This window comes from Elgaria multicarinata, chromosome 6, assembly GCF_023053635.1.
Source record: "Elgaria multicarinata webbii isolate HBS135686 ecotype San Diego chromosome 6, rElgMul1.1.pri, whole genome shotgun sequence".
In the NCBI taxonomy this organism is placed as follows: domain Eukaryota; kingdom Metazoa; phylum Chordata; class Lepidosauria; order Squamata; family Anguidae; genus Elgaria; species Elgaria multicarinata.
Window position 1 is genome coordinate 76,590,265 of NC_086176.1, and position 21,766 is coordinate 76,612,030.

A 21,766-nucleotide genomic window follows, 5' to 3' on the forward strand; every position below is an offset into this window, starting at 1 on the left:
ATTAAGTTAAACCCAAGAAAGAATATACCTAGATTAAAACAAATTCAAACCCATCAATTCATCGAAAACCACACTCTTTTTCCTGTTTCCTGCATCTGTTTATCAGAGTAACAAGGGAAGTGATTAATCATATTTGAGTATGATTAATCATAATCAAAGTGATTAATCAATAGTGCACTGAAATATAGTCTATCCTATTTGAGAATTTTGCACTGATATCACAATGTACAATGTATATTGATGGTGAAAAAATCGAACATTAAACAGCAATCTCTGTGCCTTCACCCTGCCCTTCAGCAGGGGCTAGAAAAGAACAGTGGAGAGGTATTCCCCAGCTTGGAAGACCCTAGGCCCCTCCCCCATGTCAGCACTTCCACTAAGTTTTCACTCCTTTCTGAGCTGGGCAGGGAGGCAAGAGAAGGCTGCAGCTACTCCTACTTCTTCTTTCTTGCTCACCATCTCTGGATACAACTGCAAGGAGAATTGGGTCCATAATGCAGTCTAGAGAGAAAGTACAAGCAGATACCTCTGCCTGCTCACTCCCTTCCTTTCATTAGTGCAGAATAAAGGGCTACTCATAGAAGGAGCAGCCAACTCCTCGTCTCCCTCACTGACCTGTGCTCTGCATCTGAACTAGCCCAATTCTCCACACCACCCAGTGAAAGAGGGGGAGTGTGCTGGTAAAAGGTGGTGGCTCCTGACAGGGTGACGGTATGGAAAGGAGGGCAGGGCTCCTGTATCTTTAACACTTGTAATGAAAAGGGAATTTCAAGAGGTGTCATTTGTATGCATGCAGCACCTGGTGAAATTCCCTCTTTATCACAACAGTTAAAGCTGCAGGAGCTACACTAGAATGACCAGATACAAAAAAGGGCAGGGCTCAACCCATAGTTAAACCATAATGCAAGGTTCATACATAACGACAACCCACGATTCAGTGACAACCCACATTCTACCAATACTCTGGGTTGTCATTATGTGCAAACCAGGCAGAAAATGCACTAAAAATCTTCAAAGAAGCATACAGTTTTCCCGTTTTAAATAGAATAACAATGTTTTGTCCAACAATTTCGGGGGATTAAAAATGTTTATCTGACATTAATTTATTCCCATGACTCATTTCCACCAGCTACAATATAATAGCACTATTTTCATTCATATGCTTCCAGAATAATAAATCTCCCAATTTATGCTATATTAACCCTGTTGGTATACCACCGATAATAATCAGAGGCACTGACTGTGAATTTGCTCACAGGAGTTAGCACACAGTCCTAACCATACTAAATTGAAAGTAAACCCCATTGACTTCCTCCACTGGGTAAAGTTGGCTAGGACAGAACTGTTAATTTCAGAGATGGTACAACAGCTACTACTTAGTTATTACAGTTTCTACTTAGGATGCACTTACCTTACCACTAACTGAACTTGAGCATCCTGGATTATGAAAATATTCCTCTATGGGACACAATACTTATAGTTGCTGCTGCTCTTGTGGCAGTATAGCTAATATTGGGATGGAGGAATACATGTATACTAGAACAGAATAACATTCCTTATATAGACTGGCCATAATACAATTAAGGAATGCATATACCTAAGGATCACAGACAGCTGTACATAGAAGCCTCTTGAGAGCAATTGAAATATAAAGACTATGCTATAGAACTCCTTCAGTAAAGGAAAGAAAATCCCAGTCATGGGCACACCTGTTATAAGCAAACTCCTTTTAGCATCAGTGGGAGTTACCTAGAAGCCAAGGTGTTTAGAAAAGTAGAAAAGTCACAGATCTGCACTAACTCACTCTTATTGCTAGAGGCAACGGAGCAGCATCAGTTATATTCTTTGATGGCAGGCACTTAGGTTGGCTGTAAATGGTTATCAGGCCAACACAAAAAAGGACAGTCACAGATCTGTCCTCACTACTCTTAAATGGACTAAATTATTCATATTCCACAATTCGCTCTAACAGAGATTAAAGAAAAAGTTTAAAATGAAGTTTTAAACAGGGACTTTCACATGAATTGCCGGCAGAAAAACCAAGGGCCAAACTAGATGTGACATTAAATGTTTCTTTGCATTTAATGTGTACTTTTAAAAAAAGTGCAGCAAGCAGGGTGGGGAAATTTTTAACCTTTTCCTCCCCTCCTATGGTCCTGAGAAAACTCCCTCCTCACTAGAATTTAATCCTTTTGTTCCTACTGCAATTCTGAGATATCCCTCCTCAGAAGGCACTATTTGCACTGAGAGAAATGCAAATTGGCACCCAGTGAAGGGATTTTCTCCCAATGCAAATAGCTTCTTCAAAGGACGTATTTTCATCAGGATCATAGCAGTAAGGAAAGAGTAAAACTCCCCCAAATGCAATCCCAATTATTGTCAGACTCACTCCCAGGGGTTGCTTTTTGCATTTTTAAAACACGCAAGTTAAATGCAATGACTCATTTCACTTCATATCTAATTTAGCCCTGAATCTCTACAAAATCCTGGTTAATGGAATCTTTCTTTTCTCCTCATTAGGTTGGGGAGGATTTTTTTGGGGGGGGGGGAAGGGGGTTATTATTTGTCTGATTTCTAATCTACTCTAAAAATGACTGAGGACTCTCTCCGTGGTTTTCTCCTCCCATTTTCAACCTATGCGGTATATCGAAGCAAGACGCCACTGAGAGAAAGTGTAAACAAAGGGGTTGATAGTGCACAAAGTAAGGGTAATGAAAATGGAGGGCAACCCACCTTCATGGCCAATGACAGATCTTGAGGCCGTCTGAAAGCTAATTACTCCAGCCACATTGTCATTGGCTGGAATCACCACGGTGACAGTGTCCGAGCTGGGTAGAACACGGCTGCCACCTTCGGTGTGAGTCAAACTGATGATAATGCTTTCATCATCCTCAGGTTCAGAGTCATCTAGAATGCTCAGTGTAATTGTCTTTTTTGTTTCACCTGACAAGAGAAATGAGAGGTCTATATAGCATTGCAATCATTTTAGTGTTTGGCAGAATACATATTTCAAGTGGCTCCCGACTTTACGGCGCCGCTTTGATGCCCTGAGGCGCCTTGCTCCTGCACTTGCGTTCCTTCCAGGCATCTGCATGGGAAAGAACGCAAGTGCAAACTTTCCTGGTCTTTATCTATCAACCCTGATACCAGAAACAGCTTGAGTACACATCTAAATTATGAGCCAACCATATGTTGCATGCCTCAGCACCAGTTCACAAGATCTGTCCCACCCATGAATAGCTACCATGACACAACTGAAAAGTTACCTTTTGTTGGAAAAAGTAGTAATGTGAATTCAGCTTGAGAATTTAACTCCCCCAGGTAGCAGAGAACATCTTTGTATGAAGAATTTGCACAATTCATAAAATCTAAACTATGATATGACTTAAGGATGACGTTCAACTAAACAGGGACGTCATGTGTCCCATTCACCACCATGCTTCAGGTAGGCTTCAGTCACTGTCATTCTAAAGTCTGTCATATGAGTGTGCAGCGTATTCTGCTGTTATTCAGTATTTCCCAAATCCCTTACCTTCTGCAAAAATGAGGATCTCTCCATCACCTATGAAATCCAGATTCGGGGTAGCTGTGCCACCAGCTATGCTCCACTCCACAGTCACCTGACCCAGACTACCTTCCATCCTATGTATCATTAACTGCACAGTGTTCTGAGGCCATTCTTGAACTTCCACATAAAGACCATCCTCAGTTGTATTGGGACTGATGCTGTAGATCACAAACACACCAAAGGCATCTCCATTCATTATAATAACAACTGTAGAGGTGTTTGGTTGTCCTACGATTGGCTGATTTTCAGTGCTGGCAGAGATGTTCATCAGCACAACTTTTAGAAGAGATATGACAAACTTCTCATCCACTTCTGGAAAATCATCAGGAAGAATGGTAACTGTGAGATTTGCAAACTCTGCTCCTTCTGCCATTATCACCCATTGCCTTGTAACAGACTCAAAGTCACTACTGGCAATTGCCTGTGCACTCAAAAGAGAAGCTACAGTAGTAAGGTTTTTCTTGTAGGTCCAGAATCCTGAGTTGTTACTTGCTTGGCCATCCCAAGATGCCACCCAAAAGCACGACAGAATTCCAGAGGCACCGGAAGAGGAAAAGGCTGAACATGCCGGCTCTTTCAGGCACAGAGACGCACAAGCATACAGTGAATCATTTTCTAAGGAAACATTGACTTGCGTCATCTGAGTTTGGTCCGGAATACCTTGCACAGGTGCTTCATAGTAGGACAATGCATCCAGGCCTTGCTCTGCCGCAAGAGTTATGGCATCCATTTCAGAGGTGCTGTAGAAAATCTGCAGCTGGCCAAAGGTTCCACCACTGCAAATTGTGATAAGCAAGAGGGTGGTGTCAATCAGGACAGTTTCTCTGATACAGTTAAACTTTTACACTTGGGAAAGAATGGTGGGGTGTTTTTTTTTTTGCAGGGGAGGGGTAGTACAACTTTTGAAATGATTCAACATTTCCATATATTTTAAATGGCTTGATTTTGTTGTAACATCAACTCAGAACATTTTGATGCAAACTGGAAAGACAAGAAAGGGTGAGTGGGGGAAGAAAGTGAACCTTCTTTCAAATTTACGGGGAAAGGGTGAAGATGGAGAAGGAGAAAGAGTATGCCCATAGGGTTATATCCAATGTTAGTCCTAATTAAAGTAGAGCCATTGAAATGAATGGGACTGGAGTTAGAGTGACCATCAGCAGGGGGTAATTTACTACCACAGCGCACACATTTTCTGAATGGTGCCTTCTGTGCCAAGGCCCGAAAACGCCCAGTTGGGAGAAGGAGGAAAAAGAATGGAAAAAAATGTTGTTGTTGTTGTTGTTGTTGTAGAAATAGTGAAGTAGACAAAGATAAGTGGAGAAAAAGTAAGAAGAAGCACTCTAGATAAAATATTTCTGATCAAAAGATCGGAGAGAAGCTCTTGAGATGCGTCCAGCAAGGCGGTCAAAAGAGTACTGAGGAGACAGGCAGGAACCTCTCTGGATATGCACAGTAGCATGGTGAGGGAGGCTTCCGCCAAATCAGCGCTCTTTATCTATAGAAGTTCTAAGTTGTGGTTCCATGCAGGCGCAGAACCTATAATGTGTGATGCACAGAGGCCACGACAAAGAAACACTGGATACAACCCAATAAGCTTACCACTTTCACCCCCAACGTCCAAATCCTTTTCTATACTGAACTCACCCCCCTGGGGAATAATCAGGTGCTAGGACAGGCAAACTCGTTCCTGATGCTTTCTCAGGCTGGAAGCCTCACTCTGTGACTCTTTTATGCAAGAGCTTCTCTCAGTCTTCCCTCTTCTCAGCTCCAAGCTCCCAAGCCCCTCTTCCTCTCCTCTTTCATGCTTCCCATGCTTGTACTCCTCTTTTCTCTCCCCAGCCTTAGAATTCAGCCAAAGTTTGCTCGTGTTCATGCTCAGGAGTTGAATAACTGGATATGTGTAAAGGGGAATCACAATGCAGCTTCCTTGCAATATGTGTGCACCTTCTTTATTTAAACTGCATGCCATAGAGAACACTGTGTGGTACTGTGGCTTACATAAATGTCATCATTTTGCATTGATACAGACAGGTTTCAATTCTGTATTTCTACAACTGTTACCTCTCCTGAGCCTTTGAGCTGAGGCATGGGTTAAAAAATCCTGAATAAACAAAGACAGAAACTAATATAACAGTCATATAACAGCGTATAATATTATTGCTTCAGAGGAGGTAGGGGCCTTCAGAACCCTATCATCCCAGTGGGAGAAAATACAAAAGCCAAAGGTTGAAATTCAGCTTTTTGTAGCTGGATGTCTAACCCAACTGGAACATACCTACACACACACACACACACACCCCTACAGCTAAAATCCTATGCACACTGACTTGGATGTCAGTCCCACTGAATTCAGTGGGCTGTACTTCTGAGTAAACATACATAGGGAAGACTGCACCTTTCCTGTTCTTTCCCTGCAAGGAAATTTCCCCATTTTTTCCCTTTCAGGAAAATACATTGCATGCCCAAACAACTCCAAAATCTCCAAAGACTGTCACATCCTTTCCTACAAGTGTATCTTTACTTGTTTTCTCAGTCCTCTATTAATTTCCGACTTGGCTTCATTCTATCTGCTGCAGCTACTCTACAGAAAGGTTTGGATTAGAGGATGAATCCCACCACTAATTCCTGCTTCAACCCCATCTTCCATTTCAATTTGAACATACATGAGAGCATTATGCCTGAGTCCTAAATCCACTTTTCCACAGGTGTTCTGCTGCAACAAAGCTGCTTAATTATAAAGCTGCCCAACTAGTTTGTTGTTATGAACAATTTCTTACAGGGAAACATATCAATATAATACAGAAACAGACCTTCTCTTCACTGTTATGTTTGCGACGTAACTCCTCTCCATTGGCTCTTGAACTCGGTACAAGTTTCGGTGAAACGAAACTATGCCATATGGCTTGTCATTGGCAGGAATTATAACATTTGCCACTCCATCTGGACCAATAGTACCTCCACTGGAAGCCTGAGTTAATTCCACTCTGATAACCTAGAAAATATGTTAGATTGTCTACAATGCCATTTGATTGTGAAAAGAAATGGCCAGTTTGAGCCAGATTGTAAACAAGCACTAGAAAAAAATCATTGAAAAAGGATTGGTTATTTTAGACGCTTATTTAGATGCTTATTTTAGTGTTGCTCATTACAAATGTGGTATAAATGAAAGCAAGGGACTCAATTCAGCTTTTAATATTTATAAAGGGCAACACAGAGATCAGTTTTTAATATCCATAATAAGTAACACATTTGATTCATCTCAGCATTACTGGATTGCTTATCTACCATCATCTTACAGCTCAGTGAATCCAAATGAGGAAACCCCTGTTGACTTTTCCGTATTCCTACTGGTACTAGAAGTGAGAAGCAGTCATTAGAGCTGTTATATGGTAATTGACCAGTAGATTTATAGCTTGCCTCTTACAAGTAGCTTTCTGTACAGCTCCCATACCAGATTTTGCTTTTGCCCTTGCCACATAGAATCATAGAATAGCAGAGTTGGAAGGGGCCTACAAGGACATCGAGTCCAACCCCCTGCTCAATGCAGGAATCCACCCTAAAGCATCCCTGAAAGATGGTTGTCCAGCTGCCTCTTGAATGCCTCTAGTGTGGGAGAGCCCACAACCTCCCTAGGTAACTGATTCTTTTGGCAAGTCATTGCTGAGAATTTGAGATGGATACAGAGGAGTAGAGCACATACTTCGATTGCAGAAAATCCTAGTTTCAACCCCTGGTACCTCAAGTTTTTTAAAAAGGATCAGATAACAGGTAATGTGAAAAGATCCCTGGCCAAGATCCAGGAATGCCAGTGCCAGTCACAGTAGACAGTACTGGACTAGTTGGACAAATACCCCTCACTTCCATCTACACAACATCCCAGGGAGACTGTCCAACTCGTGACTGTTTGGGGATAGATGAAGGTAAACAAGCTGAAACTTAATCCAGACAAATAGGAGGTTGGGAAAGCAATTACTCTTGATAGAGATTCACAAATGGTCTAAGATCCCCACCCCACAAGAGACAAAGTGCATAGTCTGGGAGTCCTCTTGGATTTTGCTTTAACTGGGGAAGTCCAGATGGCTGTGGCATTCAGGAATGCATTTTATCACCTGCATCCCTATCTGGAGAGGACAGACTTGACTCAGTTATCCATGCACTATTGACATCCAGGCTAGACTACTGTAATGTGCTGTACATGGGCTGCCTTTGAAGACAGTCCAGAAACTTCAGCTGGTACAGAATGTGGCTGCCTGGGTGGTAGTGGGGAGGTGGGGAGGTGATCAGATCATATAACAACTAGACTGTGCCAGCTGCACTGGGTACCGGTGTGCTTCCAAGCCCAATTTAAAGTGCTGGCTTTGACCTTGAAAGACCGCCCAGAGAGCTTCGGCTACGGGGCGGTATATAAATATAATAAAGAAATAAAAAATCAGTTTAGGAACCAATTACTTGAAGGACTTCTCCCATATCAGCCTACCTGCACTTCAAGATCATCAAGTGAGTCCTTTCTCATTTGTCCACCTCTGAGGTCGGGTAGGTGAGCACCTACAGAAAAGAGGGCTTTTTTCACAGTGGCACCATGCCTTCGAAATAAGTTGCCAATGAAGGTCCACCAGCCCCATCATGGCAGGCTTTTAGGAAGGGCCTGAAAACTTACTACTTTACTCTGGCCTTCACCTGACTGTGCATCAATGGACTGGGTTGCAGCTGCAATTGCATATTGGAGTTTTTATTCTTATGCTGGTGTGTTTGTTGGGGTTTTTTTTTAGAATGTTTGCTGCTTTTACTATTTTTGCTATTTTTAATTACCGCATCAGTTTTTATTGTATGAGTTTTACTGTTGTTAAACCAACTTGAGAGAGTTCCGCCCTGAAAGGTGGCCAAGAAAGATTTTAAATAAAAATAAATTAATAATCTGAGCTTATATAAGGCAGTTCCTATGTATCAACCATAGACTTAAATACACATGCCCTCATATACACAAAAAATGTACCAACACATCAATAGATATTCAGAGAGAGATGCAAATAATTAGCCAGGATTTCAGGGATGACATAATTCAGCAACTGAATTTGGTCCCTTCTTAGTAAGCACTACAAACATCACTCTCATTGGACACACCAGTCACTACTATAAGGGAATGTCACTGTAGCTATATATTTTGCATCTTACAGTAAGTGAGTGCTAATACTGCTACTAAACGTGCCCCCAAAATTCCCATACCAAAGATGAATTACCAACAGTTCAGAATTCCCACAGCTTAAACACCAAGGGGTTGGATCCTGATGTGTATTCACTAGAGTTCAGCTGGTGCTAGAAGAAGAAGATGGAGGAGTGGTTTTTATCTAATTCCATCTTTACATGGCAGCTCCCTGAAAAGCTGCTCTGGTCGTTTGGGGAACACTCCAGAGCAGCATGGGAGGTGATGCTGGGGTTTGCAGGGGGAAATCAGCAAAATTCACTGATCTGCCCTGTCCCCTTCCTCCACAAGAAGCCTCCACTGGATCCTGCTCCCCCCCCCCACACACACACATACTCTCACACCAAACAGAAGAAGCCTTTTGATTTGCAGAGGGGCATGTCTGGACCTAGCTCAATGGAATCTGCAAGTTGCTTTTATTATTTCCCAGCAAAATGTTTTCATAAGTCCCATTCTATGACCCATTAAAATCTGTATGAGCCAACATTTACTAAAAAGACAGAGATAATAAATATTTCTTTACACATTTTGTTTGGGTGCTGAACTCACCTCTTCGATTTCTGGAACACCATCAGCCACAATCTCCAATGTCAAATTTCTCATGGCTTCCCCAGGCAAAAACAGAACGTTGCCCGAGAAAACCCGCAAGTCACTGGTAGCAAGCTGCCCGTTAGTGGTGGCAATCCATTTAACAGTCACATTGCCAAGTGTTCCGGCATTGCGAATAATTGGCAGATCTATCCTCACCGTGTTGATCTCGGGCTCTTCAACAGTGATTTCAGTGATCTGGAAGACTAGTAGAAGGGAGAGTTTTATGCCTCCATTGGTATAAAACTTATTGCAGGGTAGGGTTGTTTTTATTATTTTAAAAGGTATTAATGAAACAGAATGCTAATAAGCAGGGGATTTAAGAAGCCACCACACATAGGGTCATGCTGAATATATATGTGTGGGTTTGTATGTCTGGAAATGTTTAGGCACTTCTAGATGAGTTACAAACTTGAAATTTGGGGTGCTAACAGGTGTCCTTGTTCAATGTACCAACCCCCCCCCCAAAAAAAACCAATTTATTTATTTATTTATATAGCACCATCAATGTACATGGTGCTTTTGCAGTTTAAGTATTTTAAAACAATTTAAAACAAAACCTATGCTGAGGCCTACAACTCCCTGCATGTCTACAACTCCCAGCAACTGCTGAGGAAGTGCATCTCAGAGGACAGGGCCACCTGCAAACCGCCGAAGGCATGCTGGGAGGTGTAGGCACTTCAGAAATCTTGGGGGATCATGCACTGCCATGTGGGGGATCGCCTGAGTTCTCTGAAATGGCTACATATCCCAGCATGCTTTGCCCAGAGCTGAGCGAGTCCATCAAGAGCCACTTCCCTCCACTACTCGGCAATGCTACTCCTCAAGAAAGCGGCGAGAAGCAGCATCAGCGATGAGTGGAGGGACCTGGATTAACATTATTTGGGGGCCTGAGCAACACAAGGAATACCTGCTAGTATTTCCATAAAAGAAAAGTCAGACCATCCACTATCAGCCCCAGAAATGGAGCAGCAGAGGGGACAGTGGGGCCACACTGAACACTGGAGATGCAGTGCCCACTTGGCATCCTCACCCCCCCCCTCCCTTAGCCCAATTCAAGAGGAGGCAAACAGCAGAGTGTGATCTGGATCAGGGTCTCTGAAATCCAGGTAGAGGAGGTGCTGCCAGGCCTGCTATAAAACTCACCAGTCTCTCCCTATTTTTTGCTGGTGCAAAACCTCAGTGAGGAAGTGCCTCACAGAGCCTTACTAACCCAACCCAGAATCCTGCCGGACAGTTCCCCTGCTAGTCTAGGATGCTGACTCAGCCCCTGCTCCAACTGCAGGTGACCGCTACCCTACTCCAAGTCTACTCATTTTATTATTCATTACTACCTTTAGATCCTGCCTCTTTCCCTCTTGCAAGGAACTCAAAGAGGCATACATGATCCTCCTGCTCTCCATGTTATCTTCACAACAACACTCTGAGGTAGTCAGTGACTGGCCCAAAGTCACCTAGTGAGCTACATCAACGAGTGGGGACTGGAACCCAGATCTCCTGAGTCTCCGACCAACACTCTAACCACTACACCACACTGGCAAGTATGAACAATTGGCCATGCCTTCTAATATCACCTCATTTTTTTATTACATTTACATCCCATCTTTCCTCCAAGGAGTTCAAGGTGGCCATACATGCTTTCCCCTCACTCACATTTTATCCTAACAACAAACCTGTAAGGTACGTTAGGCTGAGAGTCACTGACTGCCACCGGGGGTCCTGCTGTTCCCCCCTCCTTTTGCTTCCTCTTTGACATGTCTTTATGAAAGTGAAGGCTGGTAGTTCCAATGTCAGTGGGGCAATGAATCCACTCCAGGTATCAGAAGCACCTTGGAGAGCTCCTTTAGAGTTCTGGCTGGTTCTGACTGAAACCCAGAGAGATTCACTACCCCACTGACATTGAAGCCACCAGCCTGCACTGCTTTATGACACTGAGTAGTCTGCTCTGATGTCACAATGGGACTAGCTAACTTCACTGAGTAAACAAAGCATCAGCTTAAGCCTTAGGGACAAGGTAGGTTTCCTTCCGCTGTGAATGGCAAGTTTGCAGGGATTGGGGACAAAGGGTTAAAGCTGTTATTCCCTCATGCCACAGTCCTGATCCAGGATGGGGGGCAGGGAAGGGCTACACTGGTCATTTACATTAAAAAGAAAAAAAGCAGTAACCACACAAAGGCAAACTAGGTGCAAACACATATAGTCTGGCCCTTAATATCTGAATTTTGAAGTCTTTGGGAAATCCTATCTGAAATGATAGCTACTAATCTATGGCAGTATGCCATGACTATCAAAGGACTAATCTACACCAAGCAGGATATTGCACTATGAAAGTTGTATATAAAAGGCAGGAGCCACACTATTGATTTATAGCGGTATTGAAGTGCACTGACAACTGTTGGGACCCATACCACATACTGCTTCATAGTGCAATATCCTGCTTGGTGTAGATTAGGCCATGGTGACACCTTGTACTTGCAGATTGATGGAACAGTTACTGAACGTTTTGCCAGAAACAAACATATAACAGTCACTGTTAATAAGATAAAATGTTTTGAAAGAAAACGCCTTATGATGTTAACTCCTCATCATGTCAGCAAGTGACTGTGCTGACCATTGTCAGTCCAAGGATGAATGGGTAAGATTTAAAAGTGCCATCTTACCAAAAGATCCAAATGGATCATCGGAGGCCTCAATGGTTATAACCGCTTGAGTAAGGCTTCCAAGCAATGCTCCTCCTGTTGTCTGATTGAGCAGCTGGACGAGGAAGGATTCTTCAACCTCAGGGTTGATGTCGTTAATTATATAAATTGGCACAGCTTTACTGGTCTCCCCTTCCAGTAAGAGAACATCCGAAGAGGCGACACTGTAGTCTTCACCTGTGCAGACAACATGACAAAGACGCTTAAGCAATACTTGAAACAATTTGTCTACTTGTTATACTCCCAAATCACCCATTATGCAGAAACTTGGTCACTTTGCATTCCGAAGAAATTTGAATGGAAATTTGGGTTCGATGAGAATGGGTTTGTAGGAACATTTGGAGAGGAAGGTGAGGAATATGCTTGAACAAGTATTTATTTATTAAAACACTTATATCACATCCGATATCACAAGGATCTCAGGACGGGATACAGATAAAATAGTACATATAAACTAGAACAATAAATATATGATTCTAAAACAAATCAAACTATTAATATATTAAAACCAATATTAAATTTTAAAACAGTGAAATCCAATTAAAAAGAGTGTGTGCTGGCTGGTGGATTTAGCCATCAAAGGCTTTGTTAAAAAGCCATGGCTTAACCTGGCACCAAAATGAAGCGAGTGCTAGCGCCAGGCGGACCTCCAGTGGAAGGTCATTCCACAGCCAGGCTGCCACAACAGAGAAAGCCCTTTCCCATGTCCCACCATAGCACATATCTCGCGTTGATGGGGCATGGAGAAGGGCTTCTCCAACAGAGTAGTGACTATTACACCTAATAAAAGGTATTCAGTAGTTGTCTCTCTTAAGCAGGCCACGTATCATACCACAGTGGATAAGGGCCACAGGTAGGCCACGAAGACTGCGAAAACAGTGCTGGGAATGTAGGGTTGGATCCAATGGAGCCCTTGCACAGGCAGTCCAGGCAGTCCAGTGAAAGTGCACATGGCCAGCCCCACCTGTGGGCATGTGGTTCCCATCACAGAGAGCTTCGGCTATTGGGCGGTATAGAAATGTAATAAATAAAATAAATAAAATAAAATAAATCACTGGCAGCCACGATATGTAGGGGTTGCACGTAGGCAGCGGCCGCTTGCGTGCCTGGGCCGCCTGCAGAAAGGCTCTATTGGATCCAGCCCAATGCATGCAAAGTGCTAAGAGAGCAGGAGTGAGCAATTTGTGAAGCTCCAGATGTTTTGGCCTACAACTCCCATCTGCCTTTGCCAGCATAGGAATAGTGGGAGCTGTAGGCCAAAATAACTGGGGGGCCACAAGTTGCCCACTCCTGTACAGGATCAGTATAGGTGACTCTAAATTCATTTTTTGAACTGCGTAAATTCATAATGGCATGCTTCATCATCCCAGTAAAGCTGCTCTGTTTTAGTATCAGAAAAATCAGAAAAAATCCTAAAAAGTGATTTGGGGTCACATGATACAAATCAAAATACACTGAAATAAAAAAAGCCAACAATCTACACCATACAATTCTGAGTTCTGTAAATGCAACATGCATTTTGCTTCAGTAGCCATTGCAGTCATTTCTCTCCCACCACCAATAAAAGCCCAAGGACCAATACTACACGGCAGTAGAGGCTTCTGGGAAGAAAAAATGGTGGACATCAAATTCAAGCCAAAAATTCTGTTGACAACTTTAGGCTCAGCACTAGCTTCAGTTATGGGGATGATCAAGGAGCCCTCATCTCCGGAAAACTGTCTCAGCTAAAATTTGCTTCTGAAATTAGACTAAACATTGCCAATAGGCATTCAGGCTCATGGATTAAAAAATTTGCTTTAAGCAAAAAAAGAAAGAAAAAGAATGCTGTCATTTGGAAGGTATCATTTGATACTTACACAGTAGTCCTACTTGTGTGATTCCAACAGAACAGCTGATTGGGAGAGCGAGGCCACACTCCCTAGCCCCACCGACAAGGTTACATCCTCGCTGGCCTCATCCACACATTGGGATAGAAGGTCTGAACCACAGAGCCCTGCTCTACATGCTTAGGGCAGACTCCACAGTTCAGACCTTCTGCCTCAACACATGGGTCCCATCTGAGTGTCTCATCCAAGTGAGGTTCGGAGGATGGCAACAAGAGAGAGGGCGTTTTCAGTGGTGGTTCCCTGATCATGGAACACTCCCCCACCCCATTGAGGAATGTGTGGCACCAACATTGTCATCTTCTTGGCACCAGATTAAGACATTCCTCTCATCCCAGGCATTGGATGGGCTCTAATGTAACTGTAGAATTATTTATGGCCAGCGATATTTTAGCTGTTTCATGGGGTGGCAGTATTTTAGGGGATCATCGTTTCTGTGTGTTTAAAATGTTACTATTATTATTATTATTATTATTATTATTATTATTATTATTATTAATTTATTTATTTATATAGCACCATCAATGCACATGGTGCTGTACAGAGTAAAACAGTAAATAGCAAGGCCCTGCCGCATAGGCTTACATTCTAATACATGTTTTAATACATTTGTAATACATCTAATACATGTTACATGTTTTAAATGTTGCATGTTTTAATTTTGTTGTAAATCATGTTGAGTCTTTTCTGAGAAAAGTATCTGGGGGCGCAATCCTAAGTATATTTAGACAGAAGAAAGTCCTGCAACACTCCCTAGCCACTACAGCTGGCTGGGAAATGCTCAGAGTTGTCGGACTTTTCTCTATCTAAACATGCATAGGGTTGTGCCCTAGGAAATCTAAGAAATAGTAATGACTAGCAAGGGGACCTGGCTTTGCATGGGCTGGGAAGAGCCCTTTTGATAGAACAAAAACTTACACATCTATCTTCAAACTGCATGAAGTGTAAAACTAGCTTCTGATTCAGAAAGTCTGCCATGTAGTGATTGAAATTGATACTGCAGGCTTCAACTTCACAGACATATTTAAAGTAAGTATGATTAATGTGTTTTATTCTTTATCTCCTGAAGACTGTCTTGAGCTTCCCTCTCTTTTCAGCCATGACTCCCTTCTTCTCTGCTCTTCCTTCTCTCCCCCTTGCACCACATTAACTGCCAAAGTTCTTCTTCCTTTACCCGGGCAACTCGCTCTCTTCCTCTGCTGTATCTATGTAATAATATATGTTGAGTATCTGATGGCGGTCAAAAAATCCACTATGCATAAAAACCATCTCAGATAGAGGTACAAGAAAACCTGAAAGTTTCATCGAAGGTGTACGGATTTCAGTGACCAGCCACGAGTCAAGGCGTTCTGCTGAATGCTTTATTGCTTTAGTGTTTTATTGCCAATTACCCAGCCATAAATCTCTGGCCAAGAATGCAGGAGGGAACTGCTGCAGTTTAAGAAAAACACAGTCCTTTAAGTAAAGTCCAATAGTTCTAGCCAGAGACAAGTTCTGAAGTGCAAGCCTACCGATCCGGGTCGAAGAACCAAACAGAGGGTGCTGGGGTCAAGGAGCCAAGAGCAAGCGAAGGTCAAGTCCAGTCCGATATCAAGAGCCAAGTCAGTCGTCCAAAATGCCAGGGATAAACGTTCAAGCAGAGTCAATCAAGCCAGTCCAGGTCAGGAAACCAAAGTCACAGACAAACGGTAAGGCGTGGGGCACAGTAGCAACCGGAGGAACGAAAGGTGTTTGCTACAGTGGACCAGCGGTCAGATTTCCCCTTTTCAAGCCCTGCCAGCATGACCCCACCCAGCTCCCAGCTGTGCCTCATTCCCCTTACTACAGCTCAGCGTTTTCTCCGTGCCTGTTCTGCAGGCGCGTACTTCGCCTGATCCCCTGCCTTTGTTCTGCCCTTTTCCTACGTCTCCTTTCGCGGGGGCTGGGTGGTCGAACCCCCTCCGTCTCTGACTCAGCCTCAGGAGAGGCAGGCAGAGGGAGTGACTGACTGACCCGTGGCTCCTCCACGGGGCCTGCATCCTCCTCCATTGTACGACTCCCTTCCAACTGTGCACCGGTCTCTGGTCTGGCTGTGGGGGAGGAGACACCCTCTACTACTTGTAAGTTTGCCTCCTCTTCATCTGAGGAGGCTTCCTCGGGTGCAATCCTAACAACGGACAAACACTTCCATTTATATAGAGAGAAGATAATGGATGGGCTAGTAAGAATGTGATAGTGGGGGTGGGAATAGTGAGTACAGCCGCGTTCTCCCTCTCACACAACTGGAATTGAAACCCAAATGGAATTGAATGCCAAAATAAGCTAGTATGATCACATAATTATGGAATACGTAAACACCTCAGTATAGGTAAATGTGGCATGTTCTACTGTGGCTTGTCCATAGAAAACTTTGTGTTATTATTCTTGTCATTTGTTACTTGTTGGAACTGAATCTATATTTTTGTCTTTTTTCGTCATTGGTAATTTAATCCCCTTCCCCATCTTACCAGCAGTTGCTGTTATTGGCACTACTTTGAATTTCACTGAAACATCTGCAAAAATCCCCCCAGTTCTTGTGACATTGATTATTGGTCCGATGTAATTTTCAGCCACTCGCACGGCTGACACCGAGAGCTGTAGCGTTCCAAAAGCATCATCGTTGGCATTGATAATAACGCGAGCAATTGTATCACCTTTAGGCCCAAGGCGAGGAGAATCTGAAACTGAAATACAAAAGAACTTAGTAAGACCAGGCTGAGATCCCTGCTTTATAACTGCATTAACATGTACAGCAGGGGTACAGAAGCTCAAGCCCAGGGCCAAATCCAGCCCACCTCAATTCTCAACCCGGTCCTCTGTGGTTCCCCAGATAGTCACACACCCTTCCCTGGCTCTGCCGGGCACTTCTCCTAAGGGACTGGACTTGATCTCTGCACTTCATAAGTTGTCTCTCACGAAGGCTGGGTGGATGCTCTTCTTTTGGCTCAGAACCTGACCCAATCTGTCAAAGGAAGGAGCAAAGGAAGGACACCCCCACTCCCCAGAGATGGGCCTGCTTCCTCTTCAGCTGCACTTCCAAAACCCTCCTGAGATGCTGCTGCTGGATCACTCTTGGGGAAGATGAGTCCTTGAACTCAGGAAAGCCAAGTTCCTCAGAAAAAGAAGACTCTCCATGGCAAGGGGGACACTCCAGAGTTTTGAGAGCCTTTGAGCAAGACCCCTTCAGTGGGCCCCCTCCCTCAGTGAGACACCCTCACTGGCCATTATAACCAGCTGCTTTTTGCTCCTCATCATGTCTACCACTTGCTTGATGAGTGAGCAGGTAGGCAGTAGCATCTATTCTTCCTCCTTCTCACCATCACTATTGTCTGAGCTAGAGCAAGGGGCAGTGAATAAACAGGTTGCAACGGTGAAGAGGAGGAGAAAATCCAGGGTGCTCTTGTCAGTGGGTCCTTACTGGGACGTAGGTGCCTGACCACGCCTACCCTTGACACCAGCCCTGCATCAGGGCTTCTCGTATTATTTCTCCAAAGCTTAACAGAAAAAGATTTCATTCTCAATAGCAGTATTATTACTGGCATTCTTATGATGAAATATACATGGCAGTTCAGGTTTCCTACATAGGAGCACAGAAAGCTGCCTTTACTGAGTCACTCCATTGTGGAACATGTAGCCTAGTATTGTCAACACTGACTGGCAGCAGCTCTCGAGGGTTTCTGACAGGATTCTTTCTTCACTCTACTTAGCAAAGATGAGAATCAAACCGGGGACCTTCCGCATGCAAAGCGTGTGCTATACAAACTGAGCTACATATGGCCCCGCAGAGCTTCATACAGTATATGAAACCACTCTGCTTATTAGGAACTAAGGAAAAGTAAATAGACAACCTGGGGGAACTTTAAAGTGCTAAAACAGTATAGAATTTTCCAAATAAAGCTGGTTAGTTATCACCCATAACTTCCAGGCATATTGACAGACACATATCTCTAGATTATATACTGCAATCCATATGGAAAGCAAAACACATGAAAGGTCACAGAATAGTAAAGTTATACAGAGTTCCAGAATGCAAGGCAATCTAACCCAGCAATTGACAAATGCTACAATTAAACCTTCGCTGTCCATTATGTCTTCAGACAGAGATTAATCCCAATGTTGGGCAAGGGAAATGGGAAATTTGTCAAACATGAAGGGCACTGACGGTTTTCCGTTGTGGATCCAGAGATGTCAACAGGATTTTCTGGCCCCAGCACACTGTATATGGATCTCTTCTCTGTCCCACCCACAAAAGACAGCATGTATTAAATGTGCATGTGCTAATTTACGTGTGTGTGTGCAAATTTTGGAAAAAAATATTTATGTAATTATAATTATTAATTATAATTAACAATTAAATAAAATTTAAATACAATACATCTCACCATAATGGGGAAAACAGGTCACCTCAACTCCATTTGGACCATCATTTCTGAACTAGAAAAAGCTTAGCCCATTGAATTTCTGCCTGCCATACAGCTGTTAAAGATACAATAACCCTATTCTTCCCCAGTGTGAACCCTAAAGTATGTAAAGGTTCATGAAATTAAAGCAATTACATCAATGCAGTTCTTTCATCAATTGATATTAGGCTAGCAATACTACATTTAGCGCAAGACTAGTTGTGGTATTTCAAATGTGTGTGGTGGGCCAGTGAGAAAAATAGATTTAAGATTTACAGCAGTCAAAGTTCAAATGCCCAAGCTTGGATAAATTCAAGATTAAATTGTTTAAAAGCAAGTAGTGTATTTAAAAAACATTTCTTGAGGTTATTCATGCCTTGTAATAATTATAGAAATGTTATTAGTCCAGGTCAAGCAGTCACCCCTTTCTTTTTCCAAGCAAAACCGATTTGAATCTATGACATGAATACACCATTTAGAGTACAATCTTATGCATGTTTAGACAGAAAAATGTCCTACAATGCCCAGTATGACCCAGCCAGCATCTTTTTTTCCTGTCTAAGCATGCATAGGACTGAGCCCTTAATTGTTTATACCAGCTGCAGTAATGACCCGCCTACAAGAGTCCACCCATTTTTCTCCCATAGGCAAGAAAGCAATTAATCACGTCCTTCTCCTCCCATATTATTGTAAAATCAAAATTTGTGGTCACGCTATGTGAGTTAAAGATGTCTAAGGAAGTCAGAGCTGATGGTGAGAAAAAGTGAGGATTTTCTTTCTTTTTGAGAGGAGCAGTGGGGAGGGGGGAACTGATGTAGGAGAATGAATTTTAGGAGGGTCTAAAGTGAGAATTGAATTTGGAGGGCAATATAGATGGAATTAATTGTTTAGGAAGGGGGAAGAGACCTGAACCTGTCATATACCCCTGGAAGCTCACAGCAGGACATGGAAATGATGGTCTTGCTATGTTTATTTATTTATTTATTTATTAAATTTATATACCACCCCATAGCCGAAGCTCTCTGGGGAGTTTACAAAATGTTGCTTGTCCCTAGCATGCGGGTGCTCTGAGGCACACTGCCTCTTAGTATGGAGGCTTAATTTAAGTATCATGGATAGCAGTTCTGAACAGCCCTATGATCCATGCATTTGCCTGCTTTAAAGCAATCTACACACTCTTCTTGAAGGCACCGGCTGCCCTCATTTTGAAGTGGTCCTAAGAACCATAACCACAACCATACAGTGCTAAATCAGACTTATAAATTGTCTTCTGCTCTTAGCAAGCTCTACATGTAAACTGATCCTCTGACATTAATCAGCAGCAGATTCTGCAATTGTGTTTGCCATGGGCAGAAGAAAACACAGCTGTTATACTTACCGTGAGCTGTTTTTCCCTGACTTCTCTCAGAGTAGCTCCAAAGGTACAGGTTAGCCTCTGGCTGCCCACTGATTGGCAGAACATTTTGAATTTTCAAAGAAAGATTCAGTCCCCGCCCTCTTGGCTCCTCCTCCAGCCTGAATTTCTCAGTCTTTCTCTTCCACCTACTGAGAGCAGATGTAGTTTGAGCAGCCAGAGGCTAACCCATACTTTTGGTGCTTGTAGGGAGAAGTGGGGGGGGGGGAGCAGTCCCCATAAAGTTGATGTGTGTACTATCACTTCGTATATTTCTGTACAAGAAAGTATAATTTGAATAAGAACATATAATCTGGTTTAGTGAGTTAAATGTTAACACTCTTTTCCATATTACTGCAGCAAATCTACCAAGTCTGGAAATATAGAGTTAGTCTTACTTGGTCGATATTGGACTCCTTCTATCAAAGTAACACCAAGCAGCTCCACAAACACAGATTCTGATTTCTCTGGTTCACTGTCATCCAGAATAGGAAGATCTATAGCAGTCTCACTTTCATTGGCTGCAAAGATTACAAATCCAGAAATGGGAAGATAGTCGTGTTCCAACGTTGCCCTGGCAACATTTGATGGCAGATAGGGCGACTCATCGTCATCACCCATGGTTCTATATGTAACCATGACTACTCCCAAGAGTCCTTTTAATCGTACTATTGTAAGGGTGATGTTCTTGGTTTCTTCCTCAACCTTGATTGGCCTGTTTTTCTCAGAGAAAATTAAAACCCCATAGGGGTCATCATTTGCAAGAATTGTCAGTGTAGCATTCGTGTGAACTCCAAGACGTCCGCAGGAAACATTGATGAGCCAAACTGAAAACAACTTGTCCAGTTCTGGAGTTTCATCAGGCAAGATCTGCACCGTTAAGTTTGCTTTTCTTTGTTCTATATTAAAAGTTATGTTGCCAGAGCTTGCGACCAGATCCTCAGTATCATCTGGAACTATGAACCAATGCAAAGTAACCTGGGACAAGGCTCCATGATTTCTGACAACCTGAAGAGCAAAACAGTAAGTTATCACTGTTGCATCACGAAGGGCAGAGAACCTCAACTACGGAGCTGTCTAGCCAAAGTATCCCCATGCAACCAGATAAACAGCACTGAGGCTCTTGCCCAGGGAATCAGATCCATGTTGGTTACCTTTTGAGAGCAGCAGTGGGGACAGTTGGTGTAGGGGAATTAATTTTAGGAGGGTCTAGTGCAGCACAAGAATTTGGAACAGGATTGTTGGGCACTCAGGATTATCAAATACAGCTGCCTTGCTCATGCAGAGCGATCTTTTTTCTTCAGGTGGAAGCTGCTGCTTTTCTTTCTGAGTTAGGGTCATCTATCTTTCTTTGACACAAGTTAAACCTGCCATTTTTAAAACTACCAGAAAGCCCAATGTCTGCAAAATTGGTGTGCAAAATTTCAGATTCTGCATGTGGACCTAGATGACTTGTTTGGAATGAGCAAAGAGCAGCCACTGCAGGAACAGAGGCAAAGTGCTAAGTGCTCTTGGATATGCTCATCCTTACCTCTTGCATTAACCTAACTGATTGAATCAGCTGGAGGATCTAGCACACTGCCTCTCCTTCCCCGACCTCTCAGTCCTAGGCAATGGCATAAATATTTACATCAATGCAAAGGGGTCACCAGTGTGACTTTTTTTTGCAGCTAGATAGTCCCTACATTATAATTAAGCTATAAGGGTAAAAATGTATTCACAACTGCTGTGTTGTTGTTTTGCTAAGCTCATGCGTTTGCTCTTACAGGTCACGCCCCTCTTTTATCTATGCTTACTTTCAGCCCCAAAGGTTACAAAATCTGTTACACCAGACTGCAGTTTACACTGATCATACAGCCAGGAACTCTTCCTCTACCTTCTATCTAAGACGTTCACATATTTTACAGGGCCCCATATTGCACTGTCATGCTTGCAAGGACCAAAGAGACTGCAGCCATCTCACGTACGGTATCCAGATAAGCACCCCAATTAATATAATCCTTTCCTCCACACACTC

The 21,766-nt window shown here is 43.0% G+C and overlaps 1 protein-coding gene across 1 annotated transcript in view; it reads right to left on the reverse strand.

The window, feature by feature from the left end:
* The window catches only part of ADGRV1 (adhesion G protein-coupled receptor V1), a 319,443-nt gene that overhangs the window by 232,015 nt on the left and 65,662 nt on the right, over window positions 1-21,766 (reverse strand). Inside the window, exons 28-34 of the mRNA XM_063129627.1 lie at window positions 20,148-20,757; window positions 16,425-16,640; window positions 12,017-12,232; window positions 9,318-9,562; window positions 6,379-6,560; window positions 3,533-4,344; window positions 2,734-2,943 (exon numbers count right to left, since the gene is read on the reverse strand). Coding sequence (XP_062985697.1) covers window positions 2,734-2,943; window positions 3,533-4,344; window positions 6,379-6,560; window positions 9,318-9,562; window positions 12,017-12,232; window positions 16,425-16,640; window positions 20,148-20,757 — 2,491 coding nt within the window. The remainder of the gene's footprint in view (window positions 1-2,733; window positions 2,944-3,532; window positions 4,345-6,378; window positions 6,561-9,317; window positions 9,563-12,016; window positions 12,233-16,424; window positions 16,641-20,147; window positions 20,758-21,766) is intronic.